Here is a 24,061-nt window from a genome sequence, read left to right as displayed (position 1 = left end):
GCAGCAGATATTTTCCAACCTACCAGGAGAAAAATGTACTTTATGAAACAGCCTTGAATGCTTATTTTACACAACGCAGACATATTGTGTTAGAAAGACATAAGTTTAGACAAAGAGCACAGTCGCCTGATGAATCAATACATTTGTTTGTGAATGCACTAAGAAAATTATCCAAATCAGATATGATTAGAGATCAGGTAGTAGAAAAGTGTGCTTTCAAAGGCTTGCGTGATCAATTACTGCAACAAGAAGGCTTAGCATTAGAACGCGCTCTCACAATAGCTTGAATTTTTTAATCTGCACAAGCAAAATTGAAAGTACTTTCAGCCGTGCCAGATGGCTCAAATCACGTTGATTATACTAGACAGTCTGCTGGCAGAAACAGCCGCAGTACTAAACATAACGCATGGAATCAGTCAGAGAATACAGCGAGAATGGAAACGAGTAGCGAAATGCCCTGTTACCACTGTGGATTATCAACACACACACACACACACACACACACACAAGATAAATGTGGAGCAAGAAATGCAAAATGCCTGTACTGTAAAAAGAATAGACACTTGGCTCGAGTTTGCAGAAAGAAAAATAAAACGGAGCATCAAGCAGACAGAAACAGTGATAAACACAAAACCAAAGGCACAGGTAAGCCTGTACGAGCTGTTTATGAGTCAAATTCAGACACTGCTTTAGATTCTGATGAGTTTGTCTACTTTGTTGATTCAGAAGGAAAAGAGACTGAAAATTAACGGACAAAAGCTCAAAATGATAATTGACACAGGGAGTGAGAGAAATTTCATTAGTGAAAAACTGTGTAAGAAACTGTTTGCTAGTACAATTGAACTGTTGCCAACAAAGAAACGTTTAGTTTTTTTTTTTTTTGCATAAGCTCATCACCACTACACTGTTTGTTAAAGCTGAGTTGATTTGGACTACCAATGCTACATATGACAGTGTGAATGTGAACAAAGGGCATGTAGATGCTTTGCTAGGCAGAAGGAGCTGTTTTGACCTGCACATACTGAACATGGGACATGATGTGAACCAAATAGTCAATTGTCCAGACAGATTTGATAGGCTTGTACAAGAATATGACTCGTTGTTTAAAGCATACAGCCACAAAGCTACAGTTGATGATACAGTCCAACATGTAGCCCAGGGATTGCGACACATTCCATATGCCATGGTGGAAGCTGATAAAATGCTAGATGAAGGAATAATTAAAGAAGTGCATGAAGGGACAGAGTGGGTATCAAATATTCTGTTAGTGCCTAAGAAAGACAGTAAAGAGGTGAGGCTTTATGGTGACCTCCGAGAAGTCAATAAAGCCATAGTTAGAGAACGTCATCCAGTACCTACTATTGACAACATTCTGCATGCGATACAAGGCTCCAAAGTTTTTGCAAAGCTAGATGCTAGAAAATATTTTTTGCAGGTAGACCTGTCTCCAGAATCAAGAAATCTGACAACCTTCAACACATGTCATGGTTGTTACAGGTTCTGTAAGGTTCCCTTTGATCTTTCCAGTGCTCCTGAAGTTTACCAGAAACCTATTGGCTGTATACTATGTGGCATGTCAGGTGCAGTGTGGTACATGGATGATGTTGTTGTCTATGCTGAGAATGAAGTAAAACTACAGTAACGACTTTTCGATTGGTTTCAAGACAAGAGACTAACGCTGAATAGGGATAAATGCTGTTTTAGATTGAAGGAAATTGAAATTGTAGGACATCTTGTAACAGCAGAAGGTATCAAGCCTGACCCTAAAAAGGTAGAAGGCACCACGACCAGAGAATGAGGAAATACTGCGCTCATTTTTAAGAACTTGTGGTATCCTCAAGAAATTCATTTCAAATTATGCTAATGTCTCAGAACCACTCCGTATGCTCACAAGAAAAGGCGTTGATTGGGAGTGGAATTCTAAAGCAGATTCTCCTTTCAAACAATTGAAACTAGCCCTAACTAGAACCATGCCTTGCTTACTACAAACTAGGTGCATCAACTGTAGTAATAACTGATGCAAGTCCTCTGGGGTTAGGAGCTATACTGTTACAAACACAGCAGGACAGTTCAAGAAAGCCCGTAGCTTATGGTGGTCGTTCTCTTACACCCACAGAAAGACGTCATTCGCAGATAGCGCGAGAAGCACTTGGACTTGTTTGGGTCGTAGAGCAAAATCCAAGGCATTTTACTATAAATGGTTGTAACACATGGATATTTGCATTAAATTGATAGTTAATAACAGAAAATAATAATAAGCAACAAAGTAAATTGAAGTTAATTTATATGATTACATAATGGGTTACAACAGCCTTGGTTAACAGTTGAAAATTGAATTGCAAATAAGTATGATAAAATAAACTTTTTTTTGTTAATGTTTATGGACTTTATCTCTAACAAAGGGAGGGATGTAATTTAGGACATCTAGATAAACCTAGTGATGGGTGGAGTTAACGATAGAGAAGAGAACAAGTAAGATGACGACTACTATGTAAGCCATGAGGCTCCCTGTATAACTGTACAGTACTTAAGTGTGTTAATAAACTCTTGTTTAAATTAACTGTAAGCGAGTGGTATATCCAGAACACCACAAATACATGAAAACCCACTGTGTAGAACTAAATGAAGGCTCACCTTCAAGGAATTAAATATAGCTATGACAGGTTTGTTCATAGTTACAGTGGCTGTCAAAAGTATTCACCCCCATGGACTTTTCCACATTTTATTGTGTTACAACATGAAATCAAAAAGGATTTAATTAGGAGTTTTTGCCACCGATCAACACAAAAAATGTCCATAATATCAAATTGAAAAATAAAATCTACAAATTGTTCTAAATTAATTACAAATACAAGGCAGAAAATAATTGATTGCATAAGTATTCACCCCCTTCAGTCAATATTTGTTATAGGCACCTTTGGCAGCAATTATAGCCATGAGTCTATTTGGATAAGTCTCTACCAGCTTTGCACATCTGGACACTGCAATCTATGCCCATTCTTCTTTGCATAATTGCTCAAGCTCCGTCAAGTTGGATGGGGACCTTTGGTGAACAGCAACTCTTTCCACATATTCTCAATTGGACTGAGGCCCGGGCTTTGACTGGGCCACTCCAGGACATTGACCTTTTTGTTTTTAAGCCACTCCAATGTGGCTTTGTCTGTATATTTGGGGTCATTGTCCTGCTGGAAGATTAATCTTCTCCCAAGTCCCAGGTCTCTTGCAGACTTCAGCAGGTTTTCGTCAGGGCCTGGAAAGCTCATGAAGATAAAGGGCATCCATTTTTCCCTCTATCTTCATGAGCTTTCCAGGCCCTGACGCGGAGAAGCATCCCCATAGCATGATGTTGCCACCGCCGTGCTTCACGGTAGGGATGGTGTTCTCAGGATGATGTGCGGTGTTAGGCTTGCATCAAACATAGCGCTTAGCATTGAGGCCAAAAGGCTCTATTTTGGTCTCATCAGACCATAGAATCTTCTTCAACTTGGTCTCAGAGTCTCCCATATGCCTTCTGGCAAACTCAAACCGAGATTTGATGTGAGTTTTTTTTCAAGAATGGCTTTCTTTTTGCCACTCTCCCATAAAGGCCAGCTTTGTGAAGCACCCAGGCTATTGTTGCCGTATGCACAGTGTCTCCCAGCTCAGCCGTGGAAGACTGTAACTACTTTAGAGTTGCCATAAGCCTCTTGGTGGCCTCTCTGACTAGTGCCCTTCTCACCCGGATACTCAGTTTTTGAGGACGGCCTGTTCTAGACAGATTCACAGTTGTGCCATATTCTCTCCATTTCTTAATAATGGACTTTACTGTGCTCCAGGGGATATTCAAAGCCTTAGAAATGTTCTTATATCCTACCCCTGATTGGTGCTTTTGAAGAACCTTATTCCAGATTTGCTTTGAATGTTCCTGTGTATGTATGTTCATGTGTATATGTATAACTACATGTAGAAAGTAAAGTATTTATATCATGTACCTAACTTAATGAGATGCCTGGGCTTGAATCTTCATTACCAGGTCAGCAAGGAATGTTGTCATTTTGCACATTGAAAGTTTCTGATGGCATAGTTCCTGTTTCTTTTGTTAAAAATTGTTGATTTTTTTCTCATTTTGAATGCTTTGTAGATAAATGGGGGGTCCATTATGCAGGTTTTACATTATGCAAATAATGCACTGGGGCTTGAGCCATCCTCTGATCCAGTAAATATAAATACCAGTGCTGGTCCCAGCAACCGTTACCTTGTGTAGCAAATTAACGATCTATCCATTTCTAATGCCATTTTTTGCATTCACTGATCACCAACTTATCTCGATATACATATAAAAAACATCGGAATACGAAGACGAGGTAGGTGGGAAGCAATTTGAAAAACAAAAAAATGATTGGAGAGTGTACAGGTGTTACTTAGCACTTCTGCTGGGCTGTGATGTGTAAATTAAATTGAATTAGTGGCACACAGGATTTATAGCATTTTGGTTAAATATGACAGTGTCAAGAACAGACTGTTCACATTATTTCCAGAAGTAGTGTTAATGTAATTTCCTTTTGGCATATAGTCTTGTGAGGTATTAAACTTGGCTGAATAAACATGGAGCTGAAATCGACCATTCACACTACGGTGCAGTTCACAAGTCAAGCTACAAGCCTCTTTTTGTTTGCAGCTAACCTCTCCAAAAACATATTGAAATAATGATATTTTCTTATACCCCTGGCAACACTGTAGCACATACTGTATATTGTTGAAAACGAAAAGCGCTAAAACTGTGGTTTCATGTTTTTTTATTTCTACTTTTATGCCTAGTGAAAAGACTGGGACAGCCAGATTACCTTTTTTTAAATTCCTGAAGTTCAGTGAACACATAGTAGATGCAGTTTTGACACTCACAACGGGTACAGTACTGTTTTGTAACCTGATAAGAGATCCAAATCAAACTTAAATTAAAGTGGTTTATTCAGACTTTTCAAAAGCTAGCTGTCATCATGAAAGAGCCTTGAGGCACAGTGATTGGTTTATTAAATCTTTCATATCATTGCCTCATTTTGTATTCTGATTTCCACAGTGTACCGCATTGCTAAAAAACGGCATGTAAACAAACAGCGAAATGTGCCGATGTTTCTCTAGCTAAAAAAAGAATTTGTTCGTGGTCTTGAAAAAAACCTGAATCAGACACAAGTCACCAAGCAGTTTGGTGTTTCCCATTCTGGTGAGTTGCTGTACCATTCTGTTAAAAAATGTGCATGTCTTGTATATTGCTGCTCAACTTTTAACGTGTAGAGGTGCCGTGTTAGTTTAGTTTGAAAGTGAGTTTATGAACGTTAGTTTGTCTGTTACTTTATTATTATAATTTATTAACATACACTTGCCTATTGTTTTTCTTTTACTTATTCAGTTAATTAAATATGGTGGTGTTTACATGCACAAGTCATGACAGTTTTCCTCACAACCTGTTTGCCGTACTTTTCAGGAAATGCGTTGCTATGTAGTTCTGATTTATGAAAAAAAATCTGCTGTACCAATGCAGATTACTCAATTCATAGTCATTTAGGGGAGGGGATATTTAAATGTATGTGTCTGCTTACTAAGTAGGAAAAGAACGACTCTGAATATCGAGAGGAGAGCTTCATGCGTTGTCATGAAGATAAAAACATTTAACAAGATAAATGAATTCACGCGTTGTCGCGCACATTCTGAATTACGCCGCGCATTAGCTACTTGTTTGTCTGGTTACCTTTCAATACACACACACACACACACACACACACACAATTATATAAAATATAATTTCTACAAGTTTTACTACTTAGAATTTATATTTGTGTGTGTGTGCTTGTGGAACATCTAAAAGTTACATTTCATTAACACTAGAACAGCCTTTTACGATATGTTTTTATAACCTACAACATTAAATACAAGCATGCTGTTATCTCTACTGGCAGCCATCATTTCCTTTGTTTTGTACAAGGTAGTAGAGATTTCATCTTGAAGTTAGCCACAGCGCTTCAGCAGAAACATTTCGATCAGGAAACTGCAAAGCTGCAGGCTGTAGCAGCTCAAACTGGATTCTATGCTACGAGTGACACACATGCAAGATAAATCATTTTACTTTTGTTTTAGATTCAAAGACTTGTTTCTACAGTTTTGTATGTACATAAACCTGTTTACACAATAGTTTCTTTTGAAATGTTTATTCTAGTTCGGCTGTGCAGATGTTTGATATGACATGCTTAAATAAAACTTTTGAGTTGTATCTGATAGTTTGTCTTTCATTTTAATATTGGTGTTGTTTAAAATGTACCATGATAATGACTGCCGTCAACGGTTATATGAGTATAACCACAGCGGTTCTAGTGTTCAAGTAGTCCATAAATGTACAGTGTGTGTGCGTTGGGGGTTGTCTATGTTTGTATAGCCTTTCTGCTACAGATTATGTGATATTAAGTCAGAAGAATGGGATCTTGACTGCTGAAACCTCGTGAGCCACAAGCATGATTCCTGCTCCAGTCTACATGGATTTTTACAGCTATTTTTATCGTGAGAAAGCGATTGACCCTGCCCTTAAAGTCACGCTGCCAAAAGGACGTCCTTTTGCTGTTTCAGGAGTCGATTTTCACTTGCATGTAAACCCAGCCTATGTTGGTGCACATGTATGACAAGTAAGATATTTATTTATTGATTCATATTGTGTCTATTGGCTAATTCTAGCTTCCTGAGAGGTGTTCTATTAGCCAGAGACTACTGCACATCATAATGAAATACATGCTGATAGCAGATGTACATACTGAGTTTTACTCAGTACTTTTACTGAGAGGTGAATTTAAATATTACTTCAAATTGTTACCTGAACATGTACATGTGTAATTTGATTCAGATTTTTTTATGAAATGCAACAAAGATTACATGTATATAAGCAATTATTTGTATGGTACAGATTTTAAACAGTAACAGAACTTCAAACAAAAAATTGTTTGGATTTGTGACATAATCTGTAGTTGCATGAATGAAAGCTGGACTGCATAGGTTTTAGCTTTCAGCTGAACATAATTGTAATATCATATTTAGTGATGGGGAGTGCAATTTATGAGAAAGCCTAAACAAGTGGAACTGTTAAAAACAAAAACAAAAACAAAAACTTTTTCCAGGGTCCTGTTGTATATCAAATAACCTCCTTTGAAGCACATTGCTCTTAGTTTAGATTTTCTGAACACATGCTGCTGGCTAGAAGGTGTGCACTGGGGCTTGTTCTCACATGCAGCTTAGTTTACCTTGACTCCTGTCAGAACATGTCTGAATATACCTCTAGCTAATATATATTAGGTTTTCCCTCTCCTATCTTTCACTTTCTCCCAGGCGGTATCATTGTGGAAACTTGTTTGAACTGCATCACTGTCAATGACACCCCTAGGGTAGAATGATTTTAATGTTATAGCTGTAAAATGTAAGCGTTCCTTACTACTTACAGGTGAGTATTCTTAAGAAGTACTGGGATCTGTGGAAAGAATGCCTTCCTTGTCAACAAATATGAACCAGTATTTATAAGTGGTGGTTCATTTAATTAAAGTCCTCATGTAATAACATTCAAAATTCTGTCCACTCAGTTTAGTTTGTTCTATAGATAAATAGGTTATGTTATTGTGTGTTCAAATATATAGTAAGGGTACATAGTATATAGAAGTAATTACCGGTTGTTTAAACTCAGGAAATGATGAGGCATCTCTTATTACACTTACTTTGAACTTGCTTCAAAATTATGTCATGTTTTCTCTCACTCTCATCTCATCTCTTCAATTTGTACAGGGATTTCTGAATAATATCTGATATGATAAATCACATCTTCCTGACAAAGTCGTTTGATCTCATGTATTGCAGAGCAGTATAAAGTTGCTGTTAGGAAATTAATTACATAATACAATGAAGCAAAAAGAATTAGGTGACACAAAATAGACTGTAATTACATTATAATTAGGCCTCCTGTTTTTCAGGTTTTATTCATTGTATTTTCTGGTGCTTATTTTGAGATATTTTCTAGTTTTATGTAAATAGTTTTTTTTCAGGGCTTTCGTTTTTGATATACTGTATGAAATATGTGTTTTCGGTTACTTTCCAAAATGCTTGAGTGTTTTTATTTGTTTTTTTTTTTCTGTCAAAATATGTATAGTAAGAACTCGACAGTACTTGTACACTTAAGTTGTACCTTCTTTCCTTTGCTGTCTTCCTTAATGAAATCCCTATGTTCACGCCCCATTCTTCTGGGGTTTTTGTATGTGGGCATTGTTGTACATTTCGCCACAATTCTATTTTAAATACTCCATATTTTAACTGTAATACAGCTTTAAATCCTGCTAACAAGCCTCCATCCTGATTGTAATCTCATTTTAAATCTCGCAAGCGGAGTCTTCAATAGAAATGTAGGAATGTGCTGTCACTCAGTAGTTGGGGGGAGATATTTTAAAGTATTCAGCACTGGGAAATGTATATATTTATTATTATTATTGTAGTAGGTTTTATTTTTTAATGGAAAAAGGGTAAAGTCAACCTGAATTAATTAACCATTTCCACAGTTTTTCCAGTTTTTAATTCCAAAATGAAAGTGTGTTAGTTGCTGGTGTGTTGTTATTACAATGTATTTAGTAATGTAGTCATGTAATTACTATGTAACCTCTCAATTACAGAGCACTTACAGTGTAGTTAGATACCCCTAATGTATGTGTTAACGCAGTTCATACAGCACATGCAATATCTCTTATGTCTGTAGCACTCAATAGCTTCTGTTACTGATGTGTTGGTTGGAAAGGAGGTCTTGCCCTACATTGAATCTGTTTAAGTCTGGGATAAGGAATCAGTTACAAAAGGCAAATAAGCTATTATTACATATATTTCACATAAATAATGCTTCAGACTTCCAAATGGGAGTCCCATACATTAGGCCTTCTGGAACTTACATAAACAAAAGGTGATATTTTAGTGAATAAATGTCTGCAACGACTATTTATAAGGCTGACTTATTAATTAGCCATTATATAGGGATGACTGTCCTATGCATTACAGTAAGAGTTTCTCTGAGCTGCACTTATGCTTCTGCTTGGAAAGCCTGATCCACTATTTAGCTTACCTGTTAGTGGGTCAAATGCCCCCGAAACCTGGCAGCTAACCAGCCCAGTCACAACATTGCAGGTGGGTCCAAAAAACCTCTACCATGGCCCCAGGAAACACATGACATGAGTCCTGGGGCTAGTTCTCATTTGCAGATCTCGGAAGATTGGTGTATCAGCAACCAAGATACAGACTGGGTGGCCGGCATGCCACAATGTGAATCTTAGAAACAGCCATCGCTTGTCCTCCCGGATGTTTTAAGATATTGATATGGGTGTTAGTGAAGAGATCTGTTCATTCTTGTCATAGGAATGTCGCTGATTGAGACGAGATTGACAGACATGCAATATAGGGTTTAGGTGTGGGCTTTTTCCCAGTCATGAAACGGGCATCACCTGCTTAATGGATTCTAGGGTGCAAAGCAATCAGTGCTTTTTGCAGTATAATAAACAACAGGCCCACCAAGGCAGGTCTGTCTGCAAAGCTGATGAAAGATGTTTCTTTTGCTCTTTTCAGTACTTTTTTTTTCACTTTGGAGAAAGGCTTGGTAGCAAGAAAGGTGCCAAAAATGTAAAATAAACACACTGTTGTACTGCTTGATGTTTAACATCAAACAAGACTGCAGGAATTGTTTTTTATTTACATTCTTCATTTCCATACATCAGTAACCAACTCTTTCAGGAAGTACAAAATCAAGAGAATGCTGTCAACAAAATGCTTTAGAAAAGCAAGTATCTAAGATTAGTAGATTACAACAGATTTCATGTTTTTGTTCTTTCAGAGAGTGGGCAGTAAATCGCATAAAGGGGTCTTATTATTATAAATTATTTTTTATAATGATGCTTATTGTTTTTATTGTTATCAGAAAATCATTCACTGATTATTATTATTATTAATAATAATAATAAATAATAATAATAATAATAATAATAATAATAATAATAATAATAATGGTAAATCTAATTCAGTTTTTAAATACAAATTCCTACTTCTGCTTGTTCATTTTCTAATGTTTTGTATACCGTAGGGTTGACTGGGGACAGTTGTAACACCTTGAATTTCTCCAATCAGAAGCAAGCTAGAGTGCCTTCACTCACTCGGCACATGCTCAGTTCAGGTCTCTGTCTGCCTGTGGAAAAGGAGCTGTCTGTGCCAAAGCCCTAAGATTTTATCTACAAAAATCGATTTTTAACTTAGTAGTATACATTTTTTCCCCAATTTTCTTTTTGTGATATATACCTGTGTTATCCGGTTTATGGATCCAGGCTTTTAGCATTCCCACCCCTAATCTCTGTACTTATAATTGACAGAATTGCTTACTCTTAGTTTTGTTGTTTTTTGCTGGAACACAAGGTTTAGTAATGGCCCCCTGAGTTGGGGCCAGTTGTAACACATTTAACGGTTGACCCCATACACCATTATCTGAACTATATTTGGGCACATGAATCTTGCACTGAAGGAAACAAAATGCTCATATAGCATAATTGTGACGCAGAGTGACATATTCTTGCTTGATAAGGCCTATAATTTTATGGATGTTAAAACATTTAAGTAAGACAACAACAAAACATTGCTGTATGTGAACATTTTTATTTTTCAATATATGTTCATTTTTTGAGTTAAATAAAAACAAACATATTTGCTTTATGTGAAAATGTATCTTATTCAATAAAACTGAGATGCTGTGTGGTCCAGTGGTTAAAGAAACCAGCTTTTTAACTACAAAATACCTGGTTCAAATCCCAGCTAAGCCATTGACTCACTGTGTGACCCTGAGCAAGTCACTTAACCTCCTGGTGCTCCATCTTTCAGGTGAGATGTTCTTGTAAGTAACTCTGCAGCTGATCCATGGTTCACACACCCGTCTCGTACCTTGTAAAGAGCTTTGTGATGGTGGTCCACTATGTAAAAATAAAGATTATTATTATAAAACATTCATCTGACCCTACCCCCTGTTACAACTGACCCTGGCAATGGGGTCAATTGTAACACCAGACACCTTACATTTCAACCCCTCTTGCCATGTATACATATCAGCTCTTTAAACATGATAACTATGGGGATTGGTAGAGGACAGATGTAGGTTGTTTGTATCAAAGTCTGGTCAAACTAGCTAAAATCTGTGCGTAACAGAGAGAAAGATATAAACTCCCCAGTCTCCCCTATCCTTGTTAACCAGTGCATATAAAAATACCGTAATAATACTTTGGCTTTATACTTGAGGGTGTGTTACTTAGTTCCTACTAACGCGCAACCTTTTAGCAAAGTGGCTGGAATGTTTAAATTGAGTTACAATGTGCTACAAGGTTGTGTGTTAGTGGCTTCTCAATGACTCTTTTAGTACAGGAGTCCCTTGCGATACAAACCATTGCTATATAACCCTGCTGTTATGCCATAAATTCTGATATGCCTGATTTGTCCGTGATCATTACGAATTTAGTGTGACACTAGAAATTGCATTATCCAAAGAGACCCATACAAAAAAAACAAAACAAAACACTGTTATACTGATGAAAATGAACCCAACAACAGATACAAGTAACTACTAAATGAACCCAACAACAGATACAAGTAACTACTAAATGAACCCAACAACAGATACAAGTAACTACTAAATGAACCCAACAACAGATACAAGTAGCTACTAAATGAACCCAACAACAGATACAAGTAGCTACTAAATGAACCCAAGAACAGATACAAGTAACTACTAAATGAACCCAACAACAGATACAAGTAGCTACTAAATGAACCCAACAACAGATACAAGTAACTACTAAATGAACCCAAGAACAGATACAAGTAGCTACTAAATGAACCCAAGAACAGATACAAGTAACTACTAAATTGCTAAAATGAAGAACCTGGTTAAAAGAGGGCATATAAACACACACTAAAGAGTTTAAACAAAAAGGGCAAGAAGCTTTGAGGAATATTGCTGGTTCGAAATGTAAGATGTGGACGAAAATTTTCTGAATCTTTAACTGCTTTTTGCTAAAAGAAAACAAAAACAATAGGTAGGCTGTGTGTTACTTTTAACCACCTGTACGTTACACACTTTTCTATGTACATTTAAAAATGTATTTCTCTAAAGTGTGTGCAGTATATATAAGGTACTGTATAGTGTCATAAAGTGTTAATACGGCTCCATGATCTGTTTTTTGTACTAAATAGACTACAGTAAAATAAAATGTGTTAACACTGAGTTGTTGTACTGCAGTGTTAATGTAGTGAAGTGAAACAATAGTGTCCTTGCCTAAAACCAGCTCCCTACTCATTCAGCTGTTAATTTCTCTCATGACAGGCAATGTGACATTTGTCATGCAAAATATCAAATATAAATGTTAAAGCGCGTTCTATGTTGTCTCTCACCACTGTGCCACATATTATTCCTACACAGTAAAGTAGCTTTGATAAAAAAATGGACTGAAGATCAGTGGCTCAATTTAGAATATTTCTGGTTATGAGTTTCTACTATCTAGTTTACTGCATTTTGTAAAGCGCTTTATGATGGTGGTCCACTATGAAAGGCACTATATAAAATAAAGATTGATTGATAGCATTGCGGTGCTGGCTTCTGAAGGAGCATCATGAGCAGCGTAACATCTAAGCACAGCCTGTAGAACCATCATGAGAACTGTCAGCTTTGTAGATAGCTGTCAGAATCACCAGACACAACTGAATCTTAACAGAATGTACTGTATCTCAGTGAGGTCACTTCCATATTGGTTTCAATCTGTGGTGTTTTTTTATGTACACTGTAGTTTGAGAAGTCATGGGCCATGGAAGAACCCCTAAACAAGAGAATATTCTATCAAATATATTACCCTATCCCTATTCATAAAATGTTAGGGAGGTTTAGGAAATGTTATGTCTATGATTGTTTTTTAAATCCCATGTTGATTAATTAAATACAGTTTGCAGTTCATGCAACCTATTGTTTGCAACCAACCTGTTTTAGAGAGGGTTAAAAGTTTACTCTTAGTCAGCATAATTGGATACTGTTCTGAAAATGACTCACCATTTTTAAATGTACGGAAGCAGGAGAAATTTAAGAGTATTGGCAAGTACTTATATCCAAATCAGTGACTGACAGTTAAAAATGCCTCTCAAAAATGATAAAATGCAGTCTTGTTAAAAAAAAAAAAATCTTTCTCAAATCTGTGGAGGAATCTGATGTCAGCTTTGAGATGAGACCAGTTAACTAAAGCAATGATGGGCAACAAAAGACCTGTCCTATGACCAACCCCTGTGCATCCGGAACACAAAATTCTCTAAAAACAAGCATTCCTCAGCGTGGAAATAAAACTCACTGCCACAATGGTGCTACTAATGCACGTGAATGGCACTTTTACAACACCAGAACAAAACCTCCATCTTGAAACATCCCTATAAACACAATTCAGTATTGTCTTCTTACTTTTGAATGTTTTCTCCAGCTCTACAGTTCAAAGTGTTTTTCCAGGTGCCAGGTGCCTCCCAGATTGCACTACAGTCTTCACTACTTGCTAAAAGATAAACTCAGTGCCCTATTTTGAAAATAAGTCTACGCCTGTTTGCTATGAAAACCGTGAACCATTATCAGCAAGTCAAAACTATACCTTCTATTGATCCTGTCTAGTTATATCATTTGTTATGTATTTTTTTCTTCCTTTCAGATAAAATAGGGGTTTTATACTCTCTTCAAAATAGGACCCTTTATAGTGTTTTGCTTTTTCTTCTTAAAGTGGTTCAGTAAAGTGTATTATTATTATTTAAATACAGTAAAACCTGTCAAATCCACACCCTCTACATAGCAGCATTCTGTTCAATTTGGCAACATTTTTGGGTCCCGACCAAATCCCTATTGATATGAATGGTTTGCTGCCCTGTAAAATGCGGAACTTGTCTATTCTGGAATCTGGCATGATTTATGTAAATCTGATTGTACAATCCGGCACTGGGTCATGTGATTTTTCGTTTAAAGCTATAAAAACAAAACAAAAACAAGACGTTGCGTATACTCACATGTCCTGAAGGTGCCATTCTGATCTGTGCATTTGTATATATTGTAATTCCTGAATGGCTTTTGCACAGCAGTATATATATATATATATATATATATATATATATATATATATATATATATATATATATATAACAGGATGTAGCAGGACAGGGGGCCTGGAAACCAAAAAATTGTTTGTTTATGGTAGGGACAGAGTTAAAGCCTCCCTGCCAAGGTAATTGTTTTGTTTAATTGTTTAATTATCACCTGCACCTGGGAATTATTACAAATTAGAGCCAGGTTCAGGAAAAATAAAAGGAAAGCAGTCAGACTGCTCGGGGCTGCTGCTGTGGAGTGTAGAGCCCGCCTGGAAGTCGTAAAGGTCTGTGTAAAACATACGTTTGGTTTTATAAAAATCTGTGTTAGTGTTTTGTTTTGGTGTTATATGTCAGGTAACCAGTGTTAGTCAGGTCCTGCGTGTTAGTCAGGGACCTGCATATGTATAGGATCTAGGTGTTTGTTTTGTTTATTTCATTTTTGTTTATTAAAAGTGTGCGTGAGCGCTGTTCCTTTCAATCCTGTGTGTTGGGTCTTTACTTTGAAGGGAAAAGAACCTGTGCGAGCATGTGTGGTGAGCTGCCAGTTCACAATATATATATATATATATATATATATATATATATATATATATATATATATATATATACTGTATACACACACACACACACACAGAGGTCCAGATAAGCTGCGAATTCAAAAATCCGAAATACGCATAAAATTTTAATTCAATGCGTAAAAATACGCATAGCAATCTTGCTTCACAGCTTGTCTGCCTCCCCTCTTGCCTCCCCTAAAACTTCCACTAACAATCACATCTCCCAGAGTACAATGTCTTCAGTTACTAGGAAACTGTACAAAAGAAAAATCAACCCAAAAAACATTATCCAATCTCTGGCAAGCCCTGTTGTCTTTGCAGCCTATTACATTAAGAATAAGAAATTCGAAGCTACACAGGTTGAAGCATAAACACCACAGAACAGCTACAAATCCAACTGGAGCCATCATCGAAGTCAACCACTAAAAAAGGTGCCTGTAATATTTTAAACTAACTGTTTTTTAACTTATTAATACATTTCCTTTTTTTATTTATCTGTGCAGCTTTATATTGAAGTTTTAACATGTTCACTGAGTTTAACAATTTAATGTTAAAATATAAATAACGTAATTAATTTGCAGTCAATGTGATACCTCGAAAGAAATGCACTGAGCTGATAAAGAACACACGCATGGTTGTACAGTAGTTCAACGTAACATTGCAGTTAAAATGGAAGGCTCTTTTTTAATGCCTACCCATTTACCATTAAAGGTTGTACGGTATTTATCGAGATTACTCATGACTTCAAGGTACTGTTGCATTTTACCCCATGAAAATACATTTTACTCTCTCTGTTAAAATTTGAGGGTAAGTGACTCCTAGGCCCAAAACCTTATCTGGTCCATTCAACCTAAAAAAAATCCCAAAAAAACCTTAAATTGCGGTTACCCAAATCAAGAATTACAGTGCAAATCAAAGCCCAAACCATAATAAATTCGGACTTCACATGGCTTCACATAACCACAACGCATTTCAGAGCTGGAAACATGGGCCGACAAAATAAGATTGAATGGCACGAAGACTGAACTACTTCTGCACTCACTGCCAAAGAGAGCGGTTTTTATTAAATTTTTAATCAGTGACCTTTTCTAAGAACAACGCATCTTCCACCTTGGGATAATGTCTGGGATCCTTTGTCGTCCCAACATGTGGAATTTAAGACAGTGACTGAATTATTTTTAGTGTTAGACTGTGTGTGGTTCAGGGGACGGAGGTTGGGCTCCACCTCCTTTCTCAGTTCGCACCAATTGAATTGCCAAGCCTATAAACCCTGAGCACTCCCCATTTTGTGTCTGTGTTTGAGTTTTTTCCTCCTCCCAACCTCCTCCACTATGCTGCATCACCTCTGCAATGGTCTCCGCTTGGGGCAAGTGAAGCTTCACTTCCCAACCTTGGGTCGGCCAGGCCACCCTGTCCTCCGAAAAGGAAGGTTCTCTACACGAGTCAGAGGGGACCCCTGGACAAAAAAGCCTTTCCATTCTAACACCTTCACTTTGTGTATGCTTCTCTCCTTCAGTTCATGTTCATTCGTTCGTTCGATCATTCGTTTGTTTGTTTACAGGTTACCCCGGGAAGGAGCTGAGCTATCCAGCTTGGAGACCAAAACGCTCGGTCCTGCAACTCCATGATGGTGGCTCCTTCTTTGAGCAATAGGATCATGATGTTTACCAATACCACTTAGCTATAGCTTCTGTCCAGTGAACGATGTGCTATGACCCATTGCTGACAGCAGTAATTAGACCTTATCATGTGGGCTGGTTTAAGAATTTAAACTGAGGTTGAACCCTGAACAACTACAACACTAGTCATCTCTTATAATTTATAGTAGTTTATCCTCAAGACAAATGCGTTGAAATTGGACTTCTGAAAGTTAGTTTAAAAATGTGTTTTGCTGTGTATATGTTTATAGCCTAACAATGAACAAAATATAACAGGGCTACATCATTCAAATTTAACTTTGTTTTGTATTTTGCAGTAAAGAATGCGTGACTTGTTAGTGTAGACAGGATGTCCAGATATTTGCTGGTGTGTAGTATAAATGTTAGGAGAAGAAATATGAACTCATCTGCTTGGAGTTTATAGTGGATAATTAAAATGGTCTAACCCTCACCCCAACCTTAACCTGATTTTTACAGTGCCTGTTCTTGTCAGATAATTAAATTACACATCTAATTGTCTTGTCAGAGACACAATGCCAAGTAACAATGGGATAAACACATGGAAGACAATGAAATGTATCAGAAATGAACATTTCATTGTTTAGTGAACATTTATATGTTTATTGATTTTCCCATAATTTTCTAGTCTAAAGTGAAGGTTAGCTTCTGTAAAAGCACATTGTTTGAATATTTACACTGGTTTTCATGACTGGCATACAGATGTGGAAAATGTATTTTTAGCTTCTTGTTTTACTTGTCTTTCACACTTAAATGGCTAAAAAACTGATTCCAAGACTGCCAGTGATTTTGGATTTTCATCCAATTTTAATGTTAAACGCAAGGTCTTCTTATTGACACAGTCTCTTGTCATCCAAATTTTTGCTAAATAATATATGCTATATTTAATCACCAAGATGCCAGATGAATCATATAAATCTGAGGGCTTTATTTTGAAGAAATGGAAAAGCAAAGGTAAAACAACACTGATGTTTTGATTGAAATAAATGGCTATTAACAGAAAAGCAGCAACATTGTTGCAGGAGGGAACTTAATGAAAAAAAAATATCATTGCAATACGTACAACACAATACAGCACAGGTAACGTCAGTGTTAGACTCGGAGGTGGACACAGGCGAATGCTGTCCACTCACTTTTTGGAAGGGTAGACTTAGACATTCAGTCCACCCACTATTTTTGGTGAAACGCCATTTTTCACACTATATCGTCATTGTTATGTATCTTGAATAGTAGCCTACTTTATTTCTCCCAAATCGTTTAATGTTCCCAACGCAACTTTTCCTTTCAGTGTGTTAGTATGTGCTCTCTGGCTAAACAGTCACTCGTCTTGTACTGAAATTGATAAATCTGAGTCGAGAAATGAAATTGACATGACAACTGTTTTTTTGGAAGGCGGAAGGAACATAATAATAAGACATTTCTAAAATAAACTAAGTGAAAACAAGTATAATTTCTGACGTTGTTTTTATTTCCTTCCAAAACTGACAAACGAAACACTATCCGACAACTCGATTAAAAACAGCACACAACAGGCAGTGCCTCCCTCATCTATCCTGCGTTCCTAGCAAGATCACTCGATTTGCTGAAAATAATTGTCAAAGCTTATACTACAAAGTGAAAGTTATTTAATGATCAGTGTTTACAAAGACACGACACACCTATTTTTACTAGGCTAGAATTTGAAGCCTTCTGTTATTTACTTTTTATTGCTTACATTTGTGGCCTGCTATTTTGTCTGATTTTTAATATCTGTTTTGTTTTTCTTTCTTTTTTTAAATGTTATGCATTGTTTGCTTGTTTTTTATTTCTATGATCTGTGATGTCCGTATGGTTTGTATTGTAAAAGCGCTTTGGAATAATATATTGTAAGTAAAAAGGGCACGAGTGTTTGGCTAATATTTTCTGATTTGTTATGCTTTAGTTTTTATTTGCGACCTGCAGTTGCATGATCTTTTTATTTCAGTTTAGCAGGAAGCAATAATGTTTATTTGATTGGATGTGTGCTATTAGTGTGGTCATTTTGAGTGTCTTATTTGAAAGAACTGAAAGAGTTCCTTTGCTATATTGTATTGTGACTGACTGTGCTGTGTTAAAGGGTAACAGCGTTCCATTTTGAGAGATGTCCTGCAGTGTATTGATACCAAGCCTTTTCTATTTTGTGGAATATGTTTGTTCTCCAGTTTTAAGTAATCATTGTCTAACCCTAACATTTTGTGTACATTGTACCAGACATTTAGTGTATGTAACATGGCTGGTTTTTATTTTAAATATTTAAACACATTTTTTGGGGGGACCAGCTATGTGAATGGTCATATTGTTTTCCAAATGATTTCATGTGGGTACACCTGATATAAACATTTTTGGAATTCCAGTATTGCACTGAATATAGCCTTGCAGCCAAATACTATTTCACAAGAACAGGCAAGAATAATCCTCCTAGTCTAGAGAGTGAGAGTCTCCTTTTCTTTATTCTGGACTGGTAACCTTCCATAGGTGAGATTGGCAGCATTTTCCAGTTCAGCATTTTCTGCTATTAATTATATTGCTTATTGGTAGCCTAAAACTTAGTTCCAATCTTCACATAATATAATTAATGAAGGCTATATTCAGTTAATATATATATAATATATACTACGGATATATATATATATATATATATATATATATATATATATATATATCTATATATATAGTATTTTCAAAAGTTTTTTCTTTTAGGCAGGTGTGAAAAAATGCTGTAAAGTAAGAATGCTTTCAAAAATAGACATGTTAATAGATTATATTTATCAATTAACTAAATGCAAAGTGAGTGAACAGAAGAAAAATCTACATGAAATCGATATTTGGTGTGACCACCCTTTGCCTTCAAAACAGCATCAATTCTTCTAGGTACACTTGCACAAAGTCAGGGATTTTGTAGGCATATAGTCAGGTGTATGATTAAACAATTATACCAAACAGGTGCTAATGATCATCAATTCAATATGTAGGTTGAAACACAATCATTAACTGAAACAGAAACAGCTGTGTAGGAGGAATAAAACTGGGTGAGGAACAGCCAAACTAACAAGGTGAGGTTGCTGAAGGCAGTTTACTGTCAAAAGTCATACACCATGGCAAGACTGAGCACAGCAACAAGACACAAGGTAGTTATGCTGCATCAGCAAGGTCTCTCCCAGGCAGAAATTTCAAGGCAGACAGGGGTTTCCAGATGTGCTGTCCAAGCTCTTTTGAAGAAGCACAAAGAAATGGGCAACGTTGAGGACCGCAGACGCAGTGGTCAGCCAAGGAAACTTACTGCAGCAGATGAAAGACACATCATGCTTACTTCCTTTCACAATCGGAAGATGTCCAGCAATGCCATCAGCTTAGAATTGGAAGAAAACAGTGGGACCCTGGTACACCCATCTACTGTCCGGAGAAGTCTGGTCTGAAGTGTCCTTCATGGCAAATTGCCATACCTCCGACGTGGAAACAAGGCCAAGCCACTCAACTATGCACGAAAACATAGGAACTGGGGTGCAGAAAAATGGCAGCAGGGGCTCTGGACTGATGAGTCAAAATTTGAAATATTTGGCTGTAGCAGAAGGCAGTTTGTTCACCGAAGGGCTGGAGAGTAGTACTCGAATGATTGTCTGCAGGCAACAGTGAAGCATGGTGGAGGTTCCTTGCAAGTTTGGGGCTGCATTTCTGCAAATGGAGTTGGGGATTTGGTCAGAATTAATGGTCTCCTCAATTGCGAGAAGTACAGGCAGATACTTATCCATCATGCAATACCTTCAGGGAGGCATCTGATTGGCCCCAAATTTATTCTGCAGCATGACAACGACCCCAAACATACAGTGAAAGTCATTAAGAACTATCTTCAGCATAAAGAAGAACAAGGAGTCCTGGAAGTGATGGTATGGCCCACACAGAGCCCTGATCTCAACATCATCGAGTCTGTCTGGGATTACATGAAGAGAGAGCAGCAACTGAGGCTGCCTAAATCCACAGAAGAACTGTGGTTAGTTCTCCAAGATGTCTGGGCCAACCTACCTGCCGTGTTACTTCAAAAACTGTGTACAAGTGTACCTAGAAGAATTGATGCTGTTTTTAAGGCAAAGGGTGGTTACACCAAATATTGATTTGATGTAAATTTTTCTTCTGTTCACTCACTTTGCATTTTGTTAATTGATAAATATAAATTATTAACATGTCTATTTTTGAAAGCATTCTTACTTTACAGCATTTTTTTACACCTGCCTAAAACTTTTGCACAGCACTGTGTGTGTATATATATATATATATATATATATATATATATATATATATATATATATATATATATATATATATTAAATCAACTTCACACAATCTCCTCTGAACAGTTGATGTTGAAACATCTGTACTTCTAGTAGCATTTAGCTGAACTTGTATTTCAGGGGCAGTTAATTGCCAGTTTCGCAGACTTGTGACTCGAATGAACTTGTTCTCTGATTCTGAAGTCACCCTTGGCCTGCCTGACCTTGTTCGGTCCTCATGAGTGCCAGTTTCTTCAAATCGTTTGATGGTCTTGGCCACAGCAGTTACAGACACTTGCAAAGTTCTTGCGATTTGTCTTAAATATTGACCTTCATTTCTTAAAGTAATAAGTCTTTTTTCTTTGCAAACTCATGCTTATTCTACCTATATTTATAGTAATCATGGACCCTCACCTGTTAACAATAATTGGTGACAAAAGGTTAATTAGGTAACATGCTAGTTAACTCTGAGAACATCTAACAAAGACACTTTTATATTTAGGCCAGTGTTCTAACACTGTGTTATACACATTTCAGACTTTTAAATGACTTGGGCTTCAGACTGAAATCGCCTTGCTTTGGGTGACCATGTCATTAAAATTGTCAAGATTTACATTTTCATTTAAAAATTAATTTTTTTAATGCAATTCACTTATGATTATCAGCTTATACAAGTACATGTATCATATAATGAAATATTAAGTGTTTCTAGACAAGTTTATACAGTTAAAAGCATAAAATAACCTGGTTTCAAGGAGGTGTACTCAAATATTTTACTGGTACTCAAATTTTAAATTTTTTTAAAAATATGATTTTTCGTAGATCAATTTCTTCATCTTTTTAGTTGTAAAATTGACTTCACTGACACTGTAAATGTGAAAAATTCCCCAAGGCCTTTGCCGCTGGACCCCACCGGGGGCTTGAAGAGTCCTAAAATCCCCTGCTAATAGGAAGATGCACATCATTGCTTCGCATTGGGTAACCTTGTAGAGTTCACTCACTATTTTCTGTAGGAGTCTAACCCTGGATAAAGTCTCGTAGATTTGCTGAGAATGCCTTAAGGCTTCAGGACGGCAGTCCAAAACACAACTTCAAAACATTGACATGTTCAAGTTATTGTTTAAACTTAAATTGGGAAAAAGGCATATTTTCTAAAAAAATGCCTGCGGTCAAGCAATAAAAGTGTGACACTGATACTACATCAGAGGAATTTATTTCGTTAACCTTTGTAGTCTAGTGCTTCTGTAGCAATATTGATGCACTTATAATGTGATGGTGTTAGTTTTCAGCCTTTCTATTTTGTTATAATTTAGTGCATGTAGGGGCTGATGTAAGGATAGGCGTATTGCAAACAGTTGCGGCTGCAAAGTCTAAATTACCTTGCGGTCAGGCAATTATTTTGCACTTCGGCCTAACCAAACTTAAGAGCAATGCAAATTACTCAACACGCACAAATAGTGAGCTGCAATCATGACAATGAGGGTCGCAATGAGCACCATCTGTGCATCAGGCTATTTAGCGGCTGCAGTTGTAGATCAGAGGGGAGGTGAGTTAGGAGTACAGAGAGCAGTAGGCGCTGTACGAGGTTTGTGGAGTACAAAAATAAAACCAAACAAAAAAATGTCAGAGGAAACGTAGCAAAGTTTTTTGAGGAGGAGCTAAGAGTCCTTACAGCTGAGGTCACTCAGCATAAAACTTAAGTTATTTGGAAAAGCCTCAGCCAACAGTTATGCTACCAAAGAGGCCATATGGTCCTCTATAGTGGAGAAAGTTAATGATGTCAGTGTTACCAGGAGGACAGACAACCAGGTGATGAAAAGGTGAAATTTAGCTATTAGGTTTAGAACGACCTGTGGAGTGTGACAATAACGCCGTCCCATGCATCCTCCGCCACCCCAAACAAAGTGACCCTGGGTTTGAATATTCCAAAGGTTTTCCTGCCTGTCCTCAGCAAGAGCCAAGCATCACCACATCAAGCTACCACAGCAGCCAGCCTAAGGCCAATGACAGGTCTCTGAAAGTGTTTTGTTTTGTTTTCACCTGCACACATTCTTAAAGCGCTGTCAATATTTCTTTGAAGCTCACATTGACTTTCGCTTTTAGGTTCTTTGAAGTCTCTTGGGAAATTTGATATTTGACATTTGGATATGCAGAGAAGATGCTCTGTTTTCCCATATTCTGTTCTTCTTACTTCTCAGGACATTCCGAAAAAATAACAATCTTTTCTGTCTTCCACCAATTTCAGCCACAAAGTGGCTTGTAATGTTTAAAAAGGATTACACAGATTGACTGCAAAGGATAAGCATAACAAGGCCAGAATTTGAGCACCACTTTGAAACTAACAATTGAACTTTACCAAATGTTTTGCTTGAACTTTACCAAATGTTTTGCTTGAACTTGTAATAAATTCTATCTCATTTGAAGGCTTTCATCATCCATATACTGTACTTTGCCAAATTTTAAAGACAGAACCAAAAAACTATTTTTAGTATTAAAAAGACAACATATTTATCACACTTTTGCAATATACTTTTCACGGTGACACCCTTCTATATTTTTGCTGTGGGTCCACAGTCACTTCCCAGGGTTAAGTGAAATCTTGCATGTTTGATAAGTGAACATGTTTAATTAACTTTGGGTTTTGGAATAATAGAAAATATACTTCAGTTGCATTATACTTAAGGAATACATACAGTTTGTTTACTGATTTCATCAACTGGTTAGATGTGGTTTTCAAGATTACTCTTAAAAATAAGAGTAATTATATAGTGGTTCCCTGGTTTTGTAAAATGTTCTAAAAAAATCCAGCTGTGTTTATCCCAATAGAGTAAAGGACAAGTCAATCTTTTAGATACTTCCAATTAACTTCCAATTGCAGTAACATAAACCTAAGGTTTCTTAATATTTAGGAAAATATAATAAATGAATAAAGAGGAACAGTTTTACTTGTAAGGAAATGGCACATAAAACAGATTTTGTCTTGGTGGTTGGTGCAGTTTGGGTGGATGGTGTTTAATATTAATATTTTTTTAATGTTCTAACATTAATTTTATTTGTTTGTTTGTTTTGGTTAGCCCTATCCCTATAATGATGCACATTAACCAATTACTTTCTTTCTTCAGTTGCAGCAGTGAAGAGTTTAACTGAAGTCCAGTGAACACTGTTCAGATTCCAACATGAAGAGGTCAACCCTTGCAACAATTACCTTTGGTAGGCACTTCATCAATTTTTAACCTCTCATATAATTGTGAAGAAACTTGGTATAGGCAGAGCACTATTTGTTGAGGTTATCAGAATCTAGGTAAGGGTGTACTATTGAAGGCTTTATCATAGGAATCACTTGTCTCTGTGGTTTTCATTTAAATTATGTGTG

General features: G+C 36.7%; 1 protein-coding gene across 10 annotated transcripts in view; it reads left to right on the top strand.

The window, feature by feature from the left end:
- The window catches only part of vit (vitrin), a 64,481-nt gene that overhangs the window by 5,226 nt on the left and 35,194 nt on the right, over positions 1-24,061 (top strand). For all 10 annotated transcript variants that reach the window (XM_041250855.1, XM_041250852.1, XM_041250851.1 and 7 more), the window contains exon 2: positions 23,811-23,898. In XM_041250855.1, the coding sequence (XP_041106789.1) occupies positions 23,865-23,898 (34 nt within the window). In that variant the 5' untranslated portion in view covers positions 23,811-23,864. The remainder of the gene's footprint in view (positions 1-23,810; positions 23,899-24,061) is intronic.

Source organism: Polyodon spathula, chromosome 5 (assembly GCF_017654505.1).
Source record: "Polyodon spathula isolate WHYD16114869_AA chromosome 5, ASM1765450v1, whole genome shotgun sequence".
Taxonomy (NCBI): domain Eukaryota; kingdom Metazoa; phylum Chordata; class Actinopteri; order Acipenseriformes; family Polyodontidae; genus Polyodon; species Polyodon spathula.
Note: the sequence above shows the minus strand (reverse complement) of the source record. Positions and strands in the feature narration are given on the sequence as shown.